Source organism: Hydra vulgaris, chromosome 09 (genome assembly GCF_038396675.1).
Source record: "Hydra vulgaris chromosome 09, alternate assembly HydraT2T_AEP".
In the NCBI taxonomy this organism is placed as follows: domain Eukaryota; kingdom Metazoa; phylum Cnidaria; class Hydrozoa; order Anthoathecata; family Hydridae; genus Hydra; species Hydra vulgaris.
Window position 1 is genome coordinate 59,490,514 of NC_088928.1, and position 23,293 is coordinate 59,513,806.

Sequence of the window (23,293 nt, forward strand, 5' to 3'; positions counted from 1 at the left end):
GATCACCATTCTTTGTTGCAGATAAATAAAATAAAATATTAATATGTTAAAAAACAAAATTATATTAAAATAAAACTATTAAAAAAATAAAGCTATATCAAAAAACTATTTTTATAAAAATAAAACCTCATTTTCTTCATCAACATTTGCAGCCATATAGTTAAAATCTTCATCTTGTTCATCATTTGTGTCATTTAACGCTTTTATAGGTTTCATAAAATCAGCTAACCAATTTTTCCAAATAATTTCATCTGGATCATCAAGGTCTTTGACAGAAAAATCTAAAGCATCAGAGTCAGGAGGCTGAAACATCGCTTCTATTTCTTGAACTTCAATATCTTGCATTGGATATTTAGAGCGAGTCCTAAGGGCAATCTGTTCTTCAAAACTAGAAACACATACTCTGGTGTCAGTAGGAACTGCAGGAACTTTAAAAACAGATTCTTTATCATTATCAATGACATTATTTATAACTTCAGAACTATCAGTGATATTACCAGCATCTGATACTCCAGCATCTGATACTCCAGTATCTGAAAGTTCTTCATTTAAGTTGTGGATTGGAGTAGATGCTTTTTGAGATGGAGAGCTTGTCTCAAATGTAGCATCACTGTACAAAGATTCTTCTTCGCTAACTTGAGATAAGTCATCATCATCTTGGGGTTTATATTCTTCATCTGATGAAGACGTTTCTGGAAAATTCAAGTCCAAAAACTAAATTTTATTAAAAAATGCATTAAATAAAAAATGCAATAAAAGTGAGGATATATAAAATATTTCAAAAAATTAAAGTTACCATGAGATTTATGACACAAAATTATTTTTATTTTATTAATATAACAAACACAACTGAATAAAAATGCAAAATATATTACCATAACAGATTTTAATGTAATCTGACATAAATAATAAGGAAAAACATGACACATTTAAATTTACTTAAAATAATAATTTCTCTGAACGTTATCAAAAATTATTTGATTAATTTATTCTGTCACCTATATATTTTCCTAGTCTCTAAACATCTTTATTATTTATTGAATGCATTTTTATAATTTTATCTTAACATGAATATTTTTAATCACAATAATTTTTGCATAACATTACAAAACAAAACTTTTACAAAATTATTATTTATACAAAAAATTGACAAAATGTGTTGAAAAAAAAAATGGCAAACTTGATTTTTTTTAACAAAAAAAACAAAAAGAAAGATGAAAAATCAAGTTAAAATGAAGAACTTTGAAAAAATAACTAAAAAAGAAAAGAAAAAATGTGAGAAAATTAAACATATCAAGAGGTTAATCGCTGCTGATGTTGTCTTTTTTTGTGTGGTTTCAAATACAATATTTTTAATTTCCTTAGCTGCTTTTAGTTATCTAATTAATACAATTTAATACATATAAATTTTAATTGTTATTATTTAATATTACTTTGAACTCATTATTTATATGTGCATACAAATAAATAGCCACAAAAAAAACTATTACTTGTACAAAAAAAATGTTTAAATTCTTTTATTTTTGATCATACGTTATATTGGCATAGTGGATGTTTAAGATTACATATATTGGGGCTTACATGGGTTCAAGTCTCCTTAAGAGAAAAAATTTTTGGATTTTGATGTTTTATTTGAAAGTTGCTTTATATGTTTCAACTATGTTGTTTAATTATAACTATATTTATTACTTATATTTTTTAAAGTTTCACAGAATGATAATCAATGTGTACATAAACTGACTGATATACAGTGTAGTTAAATACATTGACTCCATCAAAAAGGTATGAGGGAAATGGAATGTACATTACTTTTTTTTGTACTCCTATAGTTCGATATGAAGTTGTTTAAATTAACAGTGACTAAACAAACAAATAACCTCTGAGGATATATTTAATAGATAGTAAATATTCTATTTAAATAACTTCTCTAGCAATAAGTTAGCGTCACAGTGCAGGCTATATAAACATTGCGTCGCAGGCATTTGAATATTTAATTTCAATGTGTATTAACTATTATTGTTGTTTAATAATTATTATATTATTTTAATATTATATTATTTTAATAATGTTAAAATAATATAATAATTATTATATTATTTTAATATTATATTATTTTAATAATATTAAAATAATATAATAATTATTATATTATTTTAATATTGTATTATTTAATATTATATTATTATTTTTATTTAATATTTATATATTAAAAATATAGGCTCTATCATTGACTCAGAAAGCCATAGACACAGTGGAGTCTACTTTAATAAACTAAAATTTAAGTCAATTAATAAAAAGTCACTTCCAATTAAATTTAAGTTAACTTAAAACATCAATTCAAATTTATGTTAAAATAAAACAGCTGCATTCGAGTGAACATCAACTAAGGATTTACGTTTTAGTTAGACAATCTTTTAATTAATAGAAAATATTTTCTAAATTTGAAACGTAAAAAAAAAAGTGTTGCGCTGCAAAACTAAATACCCCCTCCTCCCCTGTAACAAACTGTGACAAATTCCCTAACCCCTCCCCCCTATCGCATGACATAATTTATTGACGATACATCACTTTTAATTACTTTTGACTTTCGTCCAACATTTTCGTGTTGGACGAAAGTAAAAACCATTTATTTAATTACAAATAAATCGTTTTTTTTAAAAACCACAAAAACGCAAATTTAATTGACCAGAATGTTTTTAAAAACATTCTGAATGTTTTTAACAATACAAACAATGTTTTTATTTTTATTTTTTTTAATAAAATGTTTTTATTTTTAATTTTTTTAATAAAATGTTTTTATTTTTATTTTTTTTACTGTAAATCATGCGCGGAGTGTTGCTACATCAACTATCTTATAGCCTGACTCGCAAGGGAATGCTGCTACATCGACTGACAAATAGCCTGACTCGCAAGGGAGTGCTGCTACATCGAATGACAAATAGAAAAAACTTTCGGACAACATCCGGTTGTATATATATATATATATATATACATATATATATATATATATATATATATATATATATATATATATATATATATATATATATATAATTTAAATTCTTTATTTAATTGTTGGATTTAAATCTTGGCTCTCTTGTCAAATTATTTAGCATCAAAATAAAATAGGTATTTAAAAAAAAATAATACACCACATATATAGCATTTAACAGTTGTAGTCAAGACAAAATAAACTAAAGATAATAATAAAAATGATAATAACTATATTGAATTTTAAACTGTTTAGTCATAATGATAAAACTTAAATTAAATTTCAATTAAATGATTAATTGTTTTTTATTGCTTTTTTGCAATGCTTTGAAATCATAAAAAAAATTTTAAGATTTTTTTTAATATAGTTGCTCTTATTGTACATATAAAAATAAATTAATGGCATATTTTATTTATATTTGAAAGTATAATTATATATATATATATATATATATATATATATATATATATATATATATATATATATATATATATATATATATATATAAATGGTGTATATTTGTTCTATTAGATGTTATTCCACTTTTATTAATTTATTTTAGGGCAGTCTTAATGTACTTCCACTTTTATTAATTTATTCTTCCACTTTTATTAATTTATTTCAGGGCAGTCCTAATGTAGGTGAATAAAAAATCTTAAGTTATTTAAAACAATTTATATAAATAAAAAAACTAAAACAAAAAAATTTTAATTTTGTGTTAACTACATTGCTCTCCTAAATACAAAATTTTAATTTTGTGTCAATTACATTGCTCTTTACAAAATATTTTACATGTTTTATTTTAAAGAAATCAAAACATAAAATGTGCTAACTGCAGTGCGATAATGCCATTTTTAATTTTGAAGTAACGCTACTTATTGCTAATATAAAGTAGATTTATTTGGATAACGTCAGTTTTAAGTTTTAATACTTGCTTTTGCTTTTAAATTTGTATATTAGTTACTACTTATATATTAGAATCTTGTTTTAAGTCTAGCTATAGCAAGGAGGGGGAGAAAATAGTAAATAACTTTTATTTATCTCAATGATAATCATTTAAAAGTTATTTCACTCTTATTTTTCTCAAAGTTTAAATTTTTTTCTATACACTAATTCTATTTTTAAATTAAATTAAACAGACAAGATTCAATTTTTTAAAATAAAGTTTCAAATATTGGCTTGGATATCCACACTTAACTTAATGAGATGCCATGAGAAATATTCTTAAGGTTTTGCAGTACTCTGAATAACACAAACGTTGTTTGTATTATCATATTTGTCATGGCAATTATTATGACTTAATAACAGATAATGATAACTAAACATTAAAAACTATTTTTAATATTGTAGTTTTCCAAATTTATTAAACTATTTATTTCACAATTGATGTAACTATTTCACTATTGTATGTAATTGGAAACATCTGATGAGTTTCCAATTAGATGCAACAACTTTTATGTTCTTTATTACATCTTACTTTTACTAATAACAATTTATGTAATCTCAATTATTAATTATGTTAATTATGTTACTCAATTATTCTCTTGTTTTTCTCTATAAGAACTTTAATGTTCTTTATTACAACTTTTGTGTCTTAAATACGATTTACATTTACACAAAGTTTACATAATATTTCTAAATCCACAAAGCTTAAATATTGCTTAAATTGGAGAAGATTTGAACATTTGTTTTTTAAGTAATATTTAAACATCTTGGATTTCATTATAAAATTATAGATTACCTAACGTTATAACCAATCAGAAATTAGCTAAAAATCTTATCTACACTGTTCTTGTGAATATGAAATATTTAAGTTGGATTTCTAGGTTTTAAAATTTAAAAATATTTACAAACGCCAGTATTTTATTGCACATTTACTTCTCTTTTCTACAAATTCTGAAAACTTTTTTTTTTAAAGTTTAAAGTTCAAGGGTTATTTAAAACTTATTTAAGGGTCATTGAGTTTTATACCACATTTTGACCACCATAATTATCAACTTATTATTATTTCGTTTGTAATTAAAAAAATACTCACTGTTGGTTTAGTGGCTTCCATACTAGGTAAACCAAGTGGAGGTTGACCAATCAGCTTTGCTTTTGATCGTGTTAACTTTGCTTTACTTATGATGTCATTACAATTATTCCCAGCTGCATTTTGTGCATATTCGAGGACTCGCTTATCTGATAAAACATGCTAAAAAAAATTGTTACAAAAATTATTTTGATAACTTGTTTTTAATTTTATAAAGTTTCAGTAAAATTTAATTGTATTTTTTTATTAAATTAATCTATTATTTATGATATATTATAACTATAATTTTCTGCGCAGCTAAGATTTTATTTTTATGAGGTTCCTCTCCTTAAGGCCACTACAATTAAGAAGGCTGCTTTTTTTTCAAACTGTTATTATAAGCCTTTCTCAACTTTTCAACTCTAAAACATGCACCTTGTCAAACAAGGCGGCTGTACTGAGAAAGTTAGGTTGAGTGCAGTACTACCAGGGATGTAGATGGGATTGAAATTCTCACTTACAAAGCAAGTGTATTACAACTACACCACAACTGCATCAAGATTCTTTTAACAATAATAGCATTTAAAAAAGTTTTAACTAGAACATAAAGTTTTAAAAAGTTTCAACTTACACGTAAGATGCTTTTAACATTAATAGCAGTTAAATTAGCTTTAGCAGCATTTTCTTCTAACTCTTCTTCCAACTTTTCCCAATCAATTTCATATTCATCAGAGATATCACTCTCATCACCATCAGCAGCACTATCATCACTACTTGCAAAATCTTCTACACGACGTCGTTTATTAAAACCACTTTTAATTTTTGGAGCTTTCCGCTTATTATTTGAAACTGGAGGTATATCAGAAGAGGTATGCGTTTCAGAATTTGGCAAATCAGAATTTGGGTGACTACATGAAGTTGTCATATCGGAATTTTGGTGAAAATCAGTTGTTGAATTTTCCATTATTTAAAAACAAATGTAACTAACATAAATAAATATATTACTTTATATTTTATAACACAATATTATTAGAGAGATTTTAAAATTAATTTTTAAATTACCCAGGGTACATTTTTAATATTTTAATAACTATTAAACATTTATAATAAAAATATTTTTACAAGAAAAATTATAACACAAGAAAATTATAAAAGCTAAGATCATATTTCTTGGAAAGTCTGGAAATTTTTACTATTTTTAAACTAAAACTACTGATTACTTTCAGACACTATAAATATTTTTTCATAATCTTCAATTACAATTAAAATGTTTTTTAGTTACCTTCAGCGATAACTTGCTTTATTCTTGTGAAAATGAAAATAAAATCCCAAATAATAAGAAAAAGGAGGGAAAGATAGAGTTAAAAACTGCAAATCATTAGCAGTAGAAGGAATGAGGGAGAGAAGGGAAAGTCCATTTCTCTCTCTCATTCTTTTTGCTCCTTAAATGTCCTGGTAAATACAAAACAAAATAAACAAAAACAGCAAAACATCAAAGTTTTATTTTTTCATGTTAATTATTAATTTATTTTATTTGTAGCTTAGTCTGTAGCTGTTACTTAAATAATTATATGATGTAAACAAACACAAAATAGGGCATTTCTTCCCCAATAAATTCACTCCCAATAAAGCTAAAATTACAAATCAAGTATTAGTTAACAAAAAACAAAGAAAAGAGTTAAAGTGCAAGAAAGCAGTAAATTAAAAAACGCAATTTTTTAATTAAAAAAAATTTTGAGCATGAAGGAACAGTTATAGTGAAAGGTCTTGGCTAAATGACGAGTTATGCAAGATTGAGTTTTGGTTGATGGAACAAGTGATAAAACAAAATAAACAATAAACAATAGTTTGTTTGATCATCAACCACAGTAGTATTTATAGAAAAGAATAAGAGATGCAATTTTAAGACGATGGGAGAATGACAGAGGCTCAAGTATTATTGCTAGACAGAGATCAAGTATTATAGCTAGAAAAGGTCCAACAACATTTACCATGCATTTTTGAACTTAGTCTAAATGAGAGAATGTCTCGTTAGAAAAACCAGCCTAAATTTCCAGTGTGTCAAGGATTGTGCACTTAAAGTTTAATATATCTTAATTTATTAATTATTAACACTTTTATTTAGTATATAATTATTTTAAATATAATCATTGTTTTCATATAACTATTACATTATTATTTTAAACAGAAAAAGATGTCAGTTTTTAAAGAAAAACACCTGTTTGGGAATAAAGAAGATAGTGCAAAGTGCAAAATTTGCTCACCAGTTTTGAAGGCATTCAAAATGTGAAAAAAATCTATTTCCAAAAAACCACATAATTCAAATTTAGTCACGAGAAAGATTAGTCACTAGAAAACCAATCAAAACCTCAAGTTTCTTGTATTAATGCTTTTTTTAAGCAATTCTTGAAAAGATGAAACCCAAACAGTTGCAAATGATACCTAAGTTTCAACCTTATTGCAAATAGTGTTTTGCCTAAAAGAGCAATTATTGTGAGTTAAACTTTTTTTAAAAACCTACAAAATGTTAGGAATCAATTTATGACAGCATGATAAAACTAACACCATTATTGAAACTTCAAGGTTGTTTTTCTATGACTTTTAAATCCACCTTGTACAAAAAAAAACTAAAAAAGTTATTCAACTTATCAAGTTAAAATTGTCTAAATTCAAGTTAGATTTGGACAGCATCATTCTAGCAATTACTTATGATGCAGGTGTTCTAATAAATTTTAGACAAGAAACTAGTCCTATTCATTTAGCTTGTCTTGTATATGCAATCTATCTTTATATTTGTGATATATTTTATAAACCTAATTAGATGATTGATAATGTAATTGATGATGTAACTGAAGGAGAAAATAATAATGAAGCAGAGGAATGCATGAAACCAAATAATGAGTCAAACCTTTATAGGTTTGTCTATATGAAATAATAATTAATAGACCTAATGTATTAAATTTTCACAACAAAAAAACTATTAATAAAATCACATAAACAAAGCCTGAAGTAATACAGCATAAGTTTCAAAAATATCAACTGACTTATTTGACTTATTGGCTTTAACTAATCCCAATTGAAAAAAATCTAAAATAATAGACAGACTTATTTCAAAAAAAAAAAAAAGTATTTTTGTTTAAATTGAATAACAACAGAAAAAAACTCTGATATGCTTGTTATTGCTGTTGTTTTTTCAGATAAACTGTTAGACTAATTTTGAAATAAAAGATGATTTCAATTAATTTAGTTAAGTCTGTTGATATTACCAGATTAGTTAAGCCTGTTGATATTACCAGTTTTAAAAATATTAAATTTACTTATCTAAAAAAAAATTTTATTATATCTTGAATAAATTTTATGCTATTTGTTTTTTGTTTACTTGTTTTTAAAAAAAAAATTATGGTGATACTATTAATAAATAAATTGCTATCTAAAATTTACGAGTTCTGTTTACTCTTAAACAAACTTAAATCAGGATTTTTATATCAGATTTTTATTTTTTCTATATAAGTTGTTATGATGCAAACAACAGCTTTTAAATATACGATATTATTTTTTTCCCCGCGATTTCGGTACATATGCCTTTCGTGTCTTTTCTTATTTTTAAAATCAACGTTGTCTCAATTAGCATTGATATTATATTATGCAATTAACTTTCGATAATTTTAGTAAAGTCTTTCATAGTTAGATATGAAACATTATCTAACAGCTTTATTAAAAGAAACTGTATGTAATGGGATAATAAATCAAGGGTCTTCTTTTGGTAGCGTTTTATACCAAGTAAACCTGAAACGTTGCAAAAAAAATTAAAGATAGGCATGTTTAACTCTTGTTTATTTACAAAGACTTATACTTTGATGTAAGTAATAAAAATTAAACTCATCTTTATTATTTATCAACGAAGTCAAATCAACTCAATGATATATATTGTTGTTGTTGTTTGGGGTTTTTTTGTTGCGGTTAAAAAATGTTTATGCGAGTAAAAAAAACGTTAAAAAAATTTGGGTAAGCGCCAAATATCCTAAAGTAAGTCCATGTAAGCGCCGAATTCGAAAGTAAAAGTGAGCTAAGATTTGTTACGCGTTTACTGAGCCGGTGTCGCGTTAAAAAAAAGATCTTTAAATAAGTAGACAAATGGAAGAATCAAGGCATTTTTTGTTAACCCAGACGAACAATTTTTTTTTTTTTTTAAATCATCTTTGGTTCCAACAAGGCTGCAAGCAACCATTAAAAAAAACATACGTTAACCCTACCGCATTTACTTTGTCATGCGAATCGTTATTATTTTACGGCATTTTTATAGTGATAATTCACTACTTTTAATAATATTTAACTCACTACGTATACACTAGTCAAAATTTATATCTTTATAGTATTGTATGACAAGAAACATATTTTTAAGAAAAAGGTTTTTTTTTTAGGTCATTCAACCGTATTAATGATATCAAATAAAATAGTCATCTCACAAGGAAGTTTATTGCATTCCTAAATAATTTAACCGCATTTTAGCAAAATGTTTCACGTTAAATTATTTTATCTTTAACCCTTAAACCTAACAATTGTAAAATTTGTAATTGTTACTTGGCTCTACGTAGATAAATAGTATTCTGATGTTATCGCAGAAAAAAGAAAAGAAGAGAATTTATTAATTCGTGTCTAGCCTTTTTTTGTGTGTTAATTTACGTCCTCAAAGCCGAAAAAGATACTACTGTCGAGGAGGCTGCTTTAGTTGTTGTTACAACCCTCTCTATACTCTATAACTTCGAAACAAAAATCATGATGAACAAGACCGCTACGCGGAGAAACAAATTGAGCGCAGTACTGCCAGGGACGAGCGCTCTACCACTACACCACTACTGTACTATCGTTGAATAACAACCTAGACGGGTATTATTCGACAATTTTAGCGGTTTTAATGTATGCATAGCACAATAATAATAAAATTTGACCTAAACTTAGTTTACCATTTCTCACTATGTGAATGTTTTAAATAAAAACGACATTAAAGAGACTTTATGCTACACTAAAACTTTGTTTTAAAAATAAGATCAAAATATGCTTACACAATATATATATATATATATATATATATATATATATATATATATATATATATATATATATATATATATATATATATATATATATATATATATATATATATATATATATATATATATAAATTCTGTTAGTGTTTTCTACAAACAGAGTGCTCAATGTTCTAAAAAAACAGAGCAATAATAAATTAGTAAAAACACTTATCTAATTTTTGATTACTTCAACACAGTGTGAAACATTGTTGAAGTAATCAAAAATTAGATAAGTGTTTTTACTAATTTATATATATATATATGTATATATATATATATATATATATATATATATATATATATATATATATATATATATATATATATATATATATATATATATATATATATATTAGGAATAGTATATCAACAATAATGTTACTTATTATATATCATTGATATATGTAAAATAGTTTTCAAAGTTTTTTTTTATAAGGATTTTTAATTAAACTTATAAATTAAAAAATGACTGCCAATATAATGACTGGTGAAGCTGATTCCTTATTTTTAAAAGCTATTTTTCTGCTGCATTCAAAGAATGCTGATTCAACTCAACAGTTGCAAGATTTGTTACATGATTACAAAGAAAAGACATTTGGATTTTCAAAAGCTAGAAATGTAAGTATCATCATCAATCAATCAATTTATTTCAAAATTAAAATTTTGTTTACAATATAGTATAAAATATTTTAATTCATAATATTATAATTTTCTCTTCAAAAAAGTATTTTTGAAGAGACAATCCAAATAGCATACTTATTCTGAATAGCATACTTAAATCTGCGACTTTCACTCTTAAGTTTTTCTAAAAAATTTAAAAACTCTTTTATTCTTATTGAGTTGTCTAAACAATCAGTAGAACCAATGCTTAGTGAAGTTGCATTCCCTAATGTTTTGGATATAATTTAAAAAAAAATCAAATCTCATATACCCAATTTTTATTTATATAATTCTGAATTATCCTACGTGGTCCTGAATTATCAGTACCAGAACCCTCATAAACAAGATATCAAACCATCAACAAGATGTTGTGGTGGTTTTAAAATGAATAGGATGTTCGTATGGTGGTAGATTACTACTAGTGTTTGAAACAAGAAACTGAAAAAGTTATAAAAACAAAATAAATTTAACTCCTTATTCAGTTTTCTTTTTTATAAGTTGTAAAGAATAACCAAATTAATTATGTTGGCTCAAAAGAGATATAATTATACTAGTCTATAACAAAATACATAAAGTATATATAGTATAATACAAAACGTATATGTATATATAAATATATCACATTAACATAGCATTTACCCTCCTCTTAAAAGTTTTCAGGTGTATTTATAAGTTAAGTTTTTCTGGTGCTTTGCTCTATAGGATTCATTAATTTTTCTAATTCCTTTTTGGAGATTAAAGGAGTTTCATTGCTACCATTAGGGTTGGGGGATAGTTATCAATGGCTTTTACTTCTAAATGTTTGATGTTTGTACTATAGGAGTTGTTCCAATTAGAGCCAGCTGTTTAGTAGACACTGTAGTCTCATGATCACTAGGAAATCTCACATAAGCATAATGAGGGTTTGCTTCAATGAGCTGAACCTCATTTACTGAATCTTCATATTTATTTTGTATTGCATTTCTTTTTATAAGTACATGTCCTGGGTTGACAAGCCATGAAGGAATGGAGGACCCAGATGATGATCTTCTTTGAAAATTTAGAAGATATTCATGTGGACTACAATTAGTAGAAGTACATAATAGAGATCTTATAGCATGAAGTGCATCAGGTAGAACTCTTTTCCATGATAATATAGGCAGATTTTGAGATTTCAGAGTGAGTAATATCGAGTAACACTAGGATGGCAATGTGCAGCATACAAATCATATAATGATTCTGAACTTATTGTTGCACATCTAACACAAGTAAATATATCTAGACCACCATTACATTGGCCAGGACGATAATGTGTATCATAAGAATATGGAGACAAAGCTATTCTCCAATGCATTATTTTATCATTCTTTATTTTACTGCTTGATTTATAATCATACATAAATGCCACAGATTGTTGGTCAGTGATGAGAATGAAATGTCGACCCAAAAGAAAATGGCGCCAATGGTTTATGGCTTTGACTTGAGCTTCTTTTTCCACTGATAAATAGTATTGTTCACTCCCTTGAAGGGTTTGTGAATAGAAGGCAATAGGTCTTCCATCCTGGTTAAGTGTAGCAGATATGGAAAATCAGAAGCATCAGTCTCCAGAGTAAAAGGTATATTCTTATCAATGGTTTGCATGGAAGATTGAACAAACTCGTTTTTTATTATTTCAAATGCTGATATTTGCTGCTGATTGAGTGGGAATTGAGTAACAGAGTTCAAAGGACTAATTTTATCTGAAAACTTTCTTATCCATTTTGCATAGTATGAGAACATTCCAATAATACACTGTAGAGACTTTGCATTATCAGGTGGGCTAACTTAATGAAAGGAGCAAGTCTCTGAGGATCTGGTTTTAAGGAGCCGTAAGATATACAGTTACCTAAAAAATCTTAAGTCTCAGTTGAAAATACATACTTCTCTTCATTAAATGTAATTCCAGCATCAATGGCAGCTAATCTAAACTTAATAGATTTTCATCACGTTCTTTCTGACTATTACTACATATTGTAATGTAAGGAAAGCAGTCTGTTAGTTTATATGTTCTAACAAAGTCATCCATTTTGTGTTGAAAACATGCAGATCCATAGGTAACTCCAAAAGGCATTCTAGCATATTGCCACAACTTATTGTCAGCTTCAAAAGCAGTACATGGCTGATCTTTTTTTGATAAAGGTATTTGGTAGTATGTTGAGCGAAGGTCGTGAGTACTATAAATTTTGTATCTGAAAATTATGCTTATAATCGTTTCAATCTTAGGTAGAGGATATGCTTCCAATTGGGTATACTTATTAATAGTTTCAGAATAATTAACAACCATACGACGTTTAGTCTTTTGATTTACTACTAAGACCTAGGCACGCCAAGGTGAATTACTAGACTCTATTATTCTTGCTTGGACCAGGCAGTGGATTTCAGATTTACTAAATTCCCTATCTCTTTGAGAATAATTTCTAGATCTAGTGGCAATTGGTCAACAATCTTTCGTGAGATTAGCAAACAATTCAGGAGGCTCAGTTTTCATTGTTGTTAAAGCTCCTAATGTTATAGGTAGAGTCACAAAAAAATGCGTTTTTTTCCTCTGGCATTTTTTTGGGTCAAATAATGTATTTTTTTTTTGATGTTTTTTTGGTGTTTTTTTGATTTTTTTGACTTTTTAAACAAGTTTTTTATTTCTCTTGGTAAATAATTTGAAAGAGTTTTTGTTTTGTTCTGTTTATTTATAGTATATGATTGTTATAACCACAAATACAATGTATAAACACCAATTTAAAGTTAACATTTTAATAAAAAACTTAAATGAGCTTTTTATTAAGTATGTTTATCAGGCGATTTAATATTAAGTTAGTTATAAATCTAGGTATATTGTATGGGAATGTTTATTTGTCATGTTTTACTTCTTAAATATTGTTGTACTTCCTAAATATTCCACTCATTATATACAGAAACTATACTTGTCCTATGAAAAAATAATTATTTTTATAATTCAAATATACTAATATACAATATCATGCTTATTTAATATCAGATCTCAAATCTTTAAAGAAATAGTAATATTTGTTATGTAATAAATTGGTCTTACATTGTTTGTTATATATGTTGAATTATATTGCCAGTAAGCCCTTGTAAAAAAAGCTCTAACTTTATTTAATTTACATGAAATTTTAATATTTTTGAATAATCACTATATTATTTATTAGTTTTAATTGGTTATTAATTTAGTGAAGCACTGTGTAGCTAAAAAAGTCAATAATTTAGTAATTTTAACATGTATTTAAACTATAAGAGATATTGTAATTGGATGTGCTTTCTGAGTCCGAGTCTTTCCGCCCTAGACCACCTTCATCTAATGATTCATAAACAAAGTCACTGTCACTTTCTATATTAACACTTTCTGTATTATTTATGGGTTGAGTTATTCCAACTGCAGTCCAAATAAAGGGTTTTGAAAATATGCTACCCTTTGATTGGTAATTAGCCTTTGATTGGTAAATGCTACCCTTTGATTGGTAATTAGCATACTTTTTTGAGTATGGGCTAACTGTTAAGTTTTTAAGAATGTGATCTTCCAAGAAGTAAAAAGTTTCCACAACAGTAGATAACATGGGAGTATTTAATTCAGTTTTCTCTATTGCATCTGCAGTTAGTGACAACTATTTGAAAAAACCTTCAACCCTGTCCCAAAAAACATCTAATAGAAGAATATTTTTTGTTGCTGAATTAAGTCCACTGTTTTCAGAAAAAGCCAATGTTTTTAATGGTTGCCTATTTTTCTGTATGCTATCTAAGCATGCTACAGTTGATCCCCACCTTTAAATAAAACACAAAGAAATTACGATAACTTTAATAAATTTAGAGTAAAGTAATTTACTAAATTAAATCTATTTTTATGAATGTATAATAAAATTAGTTACATAGTTTAATTATTTTTGTCATGTAGTATTTTTAGTATAATTATACAGTATAATTGAACTTTTAATTGTATTACCTAGTTTCAGGCTTGGTCGCGAAGCGGGAGCGATTGCTCTTGAATATTGACCACGAAAATAATATTTAGTTGCGAAAAACTGGCCAGATTTTTTAGTCGTTTTGAGAACATTTCAAAAAGACAAGATAAAAGCGCAAAAAAGATTATTGGACCGATGAGAGACAATTACACACAAAAAAAAAAAAAAAAAAAAAAAGTTTTTAATGCGAAAAAACTTAAAGCAAAATAAATTACTTTTAGAACAAATATTTTTGAAACTTCGCTCTTTTATAATTTGTTAATAAAATTAAGCAACATTTTTTATAACATCTTACGATTGCTTAATAAGGAAACAAATGTTTTTATTTATCAAAGAGTATAATATAATTTTTATTTATACACTTGTGTCTAATTTCCAGTGCTGGATTAAGGAAGGTTGGGGTTAGAGGGGGCTATAGCCCCGGAATGTTAGGGGCCCCAAAGTATTCAAGAAGACTTTTTTTTTTAGTCATTTTTACACTATAACATATAAAAAAGGCCATCATAATAAAAATAGCCCGAGGCCTTGAAAAGTCCAACAAGATTCTAATAAAACTAACGCTAGTTTTAGTTTTGTTTAAGCTAAATTATTTTATAAATAAAAAAATTAATTTTTTTAATAACTATTTAATGCTTCGCGTAGTTTGAAAAGTTTAACATATTTGAAATAATTCTTTTTAGTAAGATGAACAAATGAAATAATTAAATCATTGAGTTACTGTAGAAATTAAATTAACTAGATAAAAATCAATTAAAAAGGTTAAAAATCTTTTATGAAGAGAAAGCGGAACTGCTTCACAATACCGCTGATGATGTTTAGTGAGTGGGCTTTTTAATTTTAATTAGTATTTAAACAGAAAAAAGTAACTTTAAGTTTAAGTATAACGAGTTTGTAAAAATGGTAACTATAACCTTTACAATCTTTTTTTTTCTAAATGATTTTTAATTTTTTTACAACATTTTATTTAACTTGCTTTCTAGTCGGTTTGTTTATTTTTTATTTTTTTGGAGTCTGTGCAAAACAAACACAAGGTCAGCAAAATAATAAAAGAAATCGTTTTAAAAAGTAACTGAAACAAACAACACTAAACAGGCTTTAGTTTAGGGATCGTCCATAAATTACGCAATGCAAAACTTATTTAAAAAATATAACTTCTTGTATGTTTTTTTCTTCTTGTATGCTTCTATTTAATAACGCAGTTATTGTTGAAAGTAAGTTTATGTTTACAAAATAAATCGTAAAAACTGCTTTAAAAGATTACATTAGAATAAAAACAGATACACAAAATTACATAAAAAATACATTTAAAAAAAATAAGAATATACTAATAAAATCTATAATTTATAATAAACTTTCAAGATTTTGGCAATTTAAAAAATATATATTATAAAACATTTATTTTTGCAAACAAATAATAATAGTTTAAAAGAATTACAGCTTTGCAGATGTGGCTCCAAGAATGAGCCATAGTATTAAAATAGTAGTTTGTCTTATAATATATTCTTAAAACAGTTTATGCTTGAAATCTTAAAACTTGAAAAATCTTGAATAATATAATTTTTAAAACATTTTTTTTTTTTTTTTATAATTCACCTCCCCAAGGCTAAGAAGGCCACTACAGATAAGGAGGCTACTTGTGGTTATAACCCTCTCTCAACTCCATAACTCCGAAACACAAACCTTGATAAACAAGGCTGCTGCGCGGAGAAACAAGTTGAGCGCGGTACTACCAGGGACGTGGTGGGAATCAAACTCAGAACCTCTCGCTTATGAAGCGAGCGCTCTTCCACTACACCAGTGTAGTGGAAGAGTGTTTGCTTTTAATTCTTCCACACCAAGATGTTTTGATAACATTCAAGTTTATGTATGTTTCCATGTATGTCCCTAAAACAAAAATTTTTTGTTTTACAAAAATTGTTTTGCTTTATTTGCATAAACTTAAATGTACCAAAACAACTAAAAAGCCTCGCCAGATTTTCACAACTAAATATTATTTTCATGGTCAGTATTCGAAAGCGATCGCTTCCGCTTCCTGACCAAGCCTGTAGTTTGTACTGGTAGTTTCAACAAAATGCATGTTACTACACCAGCTGATTTTTTTGTATATCTCTAAATGCTGCAACAGATAAATGAGAATTTTTTATCTCTTTAACAATATCAGTTTCTTCTGACATCAAAATACTTAAAGTTGTCAATTTTAAAAAGTCTGTGAACAGCAAATTTAAACCATGTGAAATGCATCCATAGCAATGAAGATGGGGATAACAATCTTTTAGACGAGTCCATGCATTATTCATATTAGCAGCATTGTCAGTCACAATGCCCAAAACTTTGTTAGGATTTATTTCTTCTAAAACTTTATTTCATTTGCCATATATTCACCAGAATAGCCTAATGCTCCAACAAAACAGTTTAGGATATATTATATATAATGTACTATATAAATATTATAAACCTATTTACTGATATATTATTTATGCTTACTGAAATGGTTTTCAGTGTTGTTTTTTATAAATTTAAAATCAAAGTTAATTATAAAATAGTATGTATATTTTAAAAGTCTACCAGTCTGTTAAGTAAATCATTGTATACAGTACTAGAATTATGGTTTTACCTGTAGGCAATGTCTTCCACAAAATGGGTGATAAAGAAGGCAGTGTCATTACATTAAGTTAATGCTAGCTTTATTTCTGTAAAGAAGAAACAGCTGTTTATCAACTAAATAATATAGGTTCAATTGCATTAACTAATATTTTAAGAAATTGTTACTGTACCTTAAATTGCTCCATCCATCATACATAAATCCAAGATAATCTGCAGTTGCTACCATTTTTTTTAAATTTGCTGAAATCCTTGAAAGTTCACTATCTAATAATACATTTGACATGTCTTGACAGAAGCTTATAAGCAGGACTTGTTCAAAAACATTTTTCAATAGTTATTTTCTACTATATTGAGTCTTGGCTAGGTGTGTACCAATCAATTCCTGCAAAAAATAATTAATGTCATACTGATACATCAGTCAATCATGAAACAAATCTAAAATCTATACATCATGAACTTTTAATAAGCTAGTTGCCATATCAGTTAATTCTTCAAATAAATCTTAAAATCATAAAAATTCAATACACACCTTTTCAATTTTTGTCATGCTGTCAAACATGGAACTTGGTGTTTTACTTCTACAAATTGATTCAGAAAAAGATGTTCCAAAAGAATCTGATCGTGGATTTTTTGTTTTTGGTTCAGCATCTGCAGAAGAGTCTTGCTGTTTTTGACTATGACCCAATTTATTTGCATGTAGACTTTTTACCGTTTAGAGTTCCGTTTTTAAAGATAATGTCAAAGCAAAAGGAACATTCAACTCTTTCCATTTTGCTAATTTGGTTCATAGGTATAAATAAATTGGCAACTACAGTTTTATTTCTCCCCCCTGTATGGCCTGCTCTACTCATTTTTATAATTAAAATTTACTATTAAGCAAAATATCTAAAATTTAAATATAATTAGATAGAAAACATAATTGATTATTAAAAAGAGCTTTTAAAGCTGCGCATAACTTTTTATTTGCAACTCAAAACATAAGTACAGTAAATTAATAATAATAATGTATGTGCATTTATATATATATATATATATATATATATATATATATATATATATATATATATATATATATATATATATATATATATATATATATATATATATATATATATATATATATATATATATATATATATATATATATTTCAAATATTAAATAAAATTAAGTAAATGTAGTTAAGTATAATAAATTTAGATAAGAAGTGTTTATTGTATCAATATATAACAATAAAGTCAATAAAAATTAAATAGAGGAAGATAAAATTAACTAATAAATTTTTATACAGGGCTGCTATAACTGTGTTAACCTAAACATTAACAATAAAACAGTTACCTTTAAACATACCAAAAGAAAAAGAATTTTAGTCCAATTCAGCCTTAGTTTTCCTGTATAAATCTGAAATTAAAATGTGTTTAATAATATTGCCATTAAAGTTAAATTTAGTAGCTTAAATGATGAATTTTTAAATTCATCATTAAGCTACTAAATTTAACTTTAATGGCAAAATTTTTAAATTAAGCTTAATGGAGTTATCATCAACTGTACTTACAAAATTGTAAAATGTTCTTAACCGATGGTTGTATGTTTTTGCTGCATCTGTTGAGTTCGGATCTATATCAAGTTTATCAGGCTTCATGAATCGATCCATCTTTCTTTTATTTCATCATAATATTTTAGCTCTTTTGGTTGTAAAGAATAACCAAATTAATTATGTTGGCTCAAAAGAGCTATAATTATACTAGTCTATAACAAAATAAAAAAATACATAAAGTATATACAGTATAATACAAAATGTATATGTATATATAAATATATCACATTACCATAAAATAAGTTCCTTTCGAACTTATAAAAAATAAAATTGAAAATAACATGAAGTGTTGGTGCAGTGGTAGAGGGCCTAATTTGTATGAAAAAGATTATAAAAAACAATTATGTGAAGTTAATGTTTTATGCGCTTTTAAAATTAGTAAAATTAATCTAAATCCGATAAAAATCTACATTATTTGTAAAAATTGTTTGAAAGTGAGAAGTAGGGAGTTCTAACTTTTATTTTTTGTATTGATATATTATATATCAAGATATATCATAACAACATTTATATCAATCACCCTCCTCTTAAAATATTCAAATAAGTTTATAAATCAAGTCTTTCAGATGCTTTACAAAACCATGAAGATCTATGAGGTAAAAGGTCCATTTGTTTCATAGGATTCATATTATCTTCAACTTTATTTTCTGTAGTTAAAGAAGTTTTGTCACTGTTGATAGGAGTGGTTTCTCTGGTGATGATCTTTTTTGAAAGTTAAAAAGGCGTTCGTGTGGACTACAATTAGTGAGGCATACAATAAAAATTTTATAGCATGAAGTGCATCTGGTAAAAATCTTATCCGGGATGATAGTGGTAGAATTCAAGATTTAAGAGTGAGTAATATTGACTTCCTTATAATTCTATTATATCTTTCAACTTTTTTTATTTCCAGCTGAGTTATAAAGGGTTGTCCTACTAGTTGCAATTCCTTTTCTAAAGAACCACTGTTTTAATTCAGAAGAAATTAAAGATGATCCATGATCTGAGTGAACAAAGTTAGGTTACCAAACATGGAAAATAGATAAGCTAAACAGTTATTGTCTGAGTTGTCATCTTTTACCACCTAGGCAAAAAGAAAATGCAAGTATTTATCTGCAATGGTGAACATGTATTTTTCAGGGGTTAAAGAAGATAATAGTCCTTTAAAATCCATGGATATACACTGTGTCAAAAAAGTTTTCATCCACCTGTCCTGTTCATTTTTCAGACACGATAACTTTTTATTGAACAAAGATATAAGCAAAGTTTCAACTAAATAATATCAGTTAACCATTCAAGAAATATTGTAAAAAAAGATTTTACAAAATAAAGAATAGAAAATTGAATATCGCATTTTAAACTACACAATGCCTGTTTTTTTCTCCAAAAAAGTTTTCATTCACCTTGCACTCCAACTTCAATTTGTTATGTAATCAGTATTAAAGTAACGTTTTTTAAATATAAATTAGATTTAGTAAGAATTTAGTATTATTTTTTCTTTATATGAATCTTTTATATTTTTAATTTTTGTTATAATAATTATTAAAAATGAGAGTTGCAGAGGAAATTCGATCACTTATTGTTAGACTATAGAAGGAGGGAAAATCACAGCGAAATATAGGAGAAATAAAGAAACCATGTTCAACTGTGCAGTCCATTATCAAGAAATACCAAAACACCAAAAAAGTTGTTGATAAGTCACGTACAGGACGTCCAAATAAGATTCAAGTATTGCATCGACGAGCTATTCTGAGAAGAGTCATCCAGAATCCTAAAAATAAGTGCTCCAAAACTTGCTGGAATGCTGCAAAATGATTACAATTTAAAAGTGGATCCTGAAACTATTAGAATAACCTTAAGAAGAGCTGGATACAATGGTAGAGTACCATTGAAAAAGCCCTACATCAGCAAAGTAAACAAAGCCAAACGACTACACTTTGCAAAGCTTTGTAATAATGAACCACAAACATTCTGGGAATCTGTTCTTTTCACCGATGAGTCAAAATTTGTAGAAAAATTTAGAGAAAACCAAATGAAGCACTTAAAAAACAAAACTTGTGTCCAACGGTGAAGCATGGTGGAGGAAGTGTTTTAGTGTGGGGGTGTATGAGTGCTTCAGGTGTAGGAAACTTGGTTTTCATTGATGGAAATATGGATCAAAATGTGTATTTAAACATTCTAAAAAATAATCTGGAAGAAAGTGCCCACAAATTGGGACTTACTAAGTCATTTATTTTCCAGCAAGATAATGATCCAAAACAAACAGCCAAACGTGTCAAGGAATAGCTTATATTTAAAATAGCTAAGCAACTTCATACACTCCTACAATCTCCAGATTTAAATCCTATCGAACATCTGTGGGATGAATTGGGTAGAAGAATTAGAAACCATGATGTGAGGAATCGGCAACAACTACAATCAGTAATTATGAAAGAGTGGGGCTCAATCACTCAAGAAATTACCCAAAAATTAGTTGATACTATGAAAAACAGACTGCATGAGGTAATAAAAGCTCATGGTGGAAACACAAGATATTAAAACACTTGCAAATTGAGTTTGCATAACAATTTTGCAAATTGCAAACATTTGCATAACAATTTTGCAAATTGAGTTTGCATAACAATTTTGTTTGATTTTTGTAAAGTGGATGAAAACTTTTTTGGCGCAAAAAACAGGCATTGTGTAGTTTAAAATGCGATATTTAATTTTCTATTCTTTATTTTGTAAAATCTTTTTTTACAATATTTCTTGAATGGTTAACTGATATCATTTATTTGAAATTTTGCTTATATCTTTGTTCAATAAAAAGTTATTGCGTCTGAAAAATGAACAGGACAGGTGGATGAAAACTTTTTTGACTCAGTGTATGTTTTAAAAGCAGAGTTGCTTTGATTAGGTGTGTAGCATTTGGATGACAGTACTTTGGTTTTATTTCATTACATGTTCTACAGTCTTTGCATATTAGTCTTACATCTTTCACAGAAGAAGATAAGTTTCTTAAAAAAATAAAATGATAAAATGATGAGTCAAGTAATTCCAGGATGGCAAAGTACAGCTTGTAAATCATAAAGTGGCTCTTATATAGTGAACTTATTGCTGCCCACCAAACTCGAGTACATGTATCTGGACAACTTCTACATTTCCTTGGATGATAATGAATATCATATGAATATAGAAACAAGGCTATTCTCTAATGCATTATCTTATCATTCTTTATTTTACTATTTGATTTATAATCATACATAAATGCTACAGAGCGCAGGTCTGTAATAAGAATGAAATGTCAACCCAGAAGAAAATGTTGCGATCAATTTATGACTTCAAATATTGGTTGCATAGACAATTGAATAAGCTCATTTTTTAAGTTTTTAAATGCTAATATTTGTTGTTGATTCAGTGGGAATTGGGCAAGAATTCAAAGGTGGATTATTATCTGAAAATTTTTTTATTCATTTTGCATCGTATGAGAACATTTCAATAGTCCATTGCAGAGACTTGGCATTATTAGGTGGAGGTAACTTTATAAGAGGGACAAGTTGCTGAGGATCAGGTTTTAAAGAACCATATCATATACCGTAACCCAAAAAATCTGTGTCTGTTAAAAATACATTCTTAACATGCTCTTTCTGACTATTAACACATATAGTAATGTTGGTTCATAGGCCTTCACAAAATTGTCTATTTTGCATTGAAAACATACTGATCCATTGGTAATTCCAAAAGGTATTTTAGTGTATTGACACAGTTTATTGTCAGCTTAAAAAGCAGTATATGGCCAATAGCTTTTTTATAAAAGTATTTAATAGTAAGCAGAACAAAGGTCTAGAGTACTATCAATTTTGTATTTAGAAATCATGCTCATGATCACTTCAGTCTTAGGTAAAGGAAATGCATCTAACTGGATATAACTATTAATAGTTTCAGAATAATTGAATACCATACAACATTTAGTCTTTTTATCTACTAATAAAACTTGAGCACGCCAAGGTGAATTACTTGGATCTATTCCTGCTTCAACCAAACGATAGGTTTCAGATTTAATAAATTCTCTATCTCTTTGAGAATAATGTTGAGATTTAGTGGCAATAGGTTGGCAATCTTTGGTGAGATTAGCAAACAAAACTGGAGGTTCAGTTCTCATTGTTGTAAGAGCTGCAAAAGTTATAAGTGGTTGTTTTCCACTATATTTAATTATAATAATGAGATGGTGGAACTGAAGTATTTATTTAAATTTTAGGGATGGCTGTTGGGAAATTAGAAGATCGACAAAGTGTTTTAAAATGACTTATCTTTTTACATTTATGACAGGTAGCTTGATGAGCAGGACATTTAGTACGTGAATGTCGTATGTTTCCACAATTCCACAATTGTTT

At 26.9% G+C, this 23,293-nt stretch overlaps 2 protein-coding genes across 2 annotated transcripts in view; one reads left to right on the top strand and one right to left on the bottom strand.

Moving 5' to 3' along the window:
- LOC101236852 (GON-4-like protein) overlaps positions 1 to 6,010 on the bottom strand; it is a 50,037-nt gene extending 44,027 nt beyond the window's left edge. The window contains exons 1-3 of the mRNA XM_065806204.1: positions 5,635 to 6,010; positions 5,028 to 5,186; positions 127 to 714 (exon numbers count right to left, since the gene is read on the bottom strand). Coding sequence (XP_065662276.1) covers positions 127 to 714; positions 5,028 to 5,186; positions 5,635 to 5,967 — 1,080 coding nt within the window. The 5' untranslated portion in view covers positions 5,968 to 6,010. The remainder of the gene's footprint in view (positions 1 to 126; positions 715 to 5,027; positions 5,187 to 5,634) is intronic.
- A 4,500-nt stretch (positions 6,011 to 10,510) lies between these two features.
- The window catches only part of LOC101236408 (integrator complex subunit 12), a 28,835-nt gene continuing 16,052 nt past the window's right edge, over positions 10,511 to 23,293 (top strand). Inside the window, exon 1 of the mRNA XM_065806205.1 lies at positions 10,511 to 10,711. Within this exon, the coding sequence (XP_065662277.1) occupies positions 10,559 to 10,711 (153 nt within the window). The 5' untranslated portion in view covers positions 10,511 to 10,558. The remainder of the gene's footprint in view (positions 10,712 to 23,293) is intronic.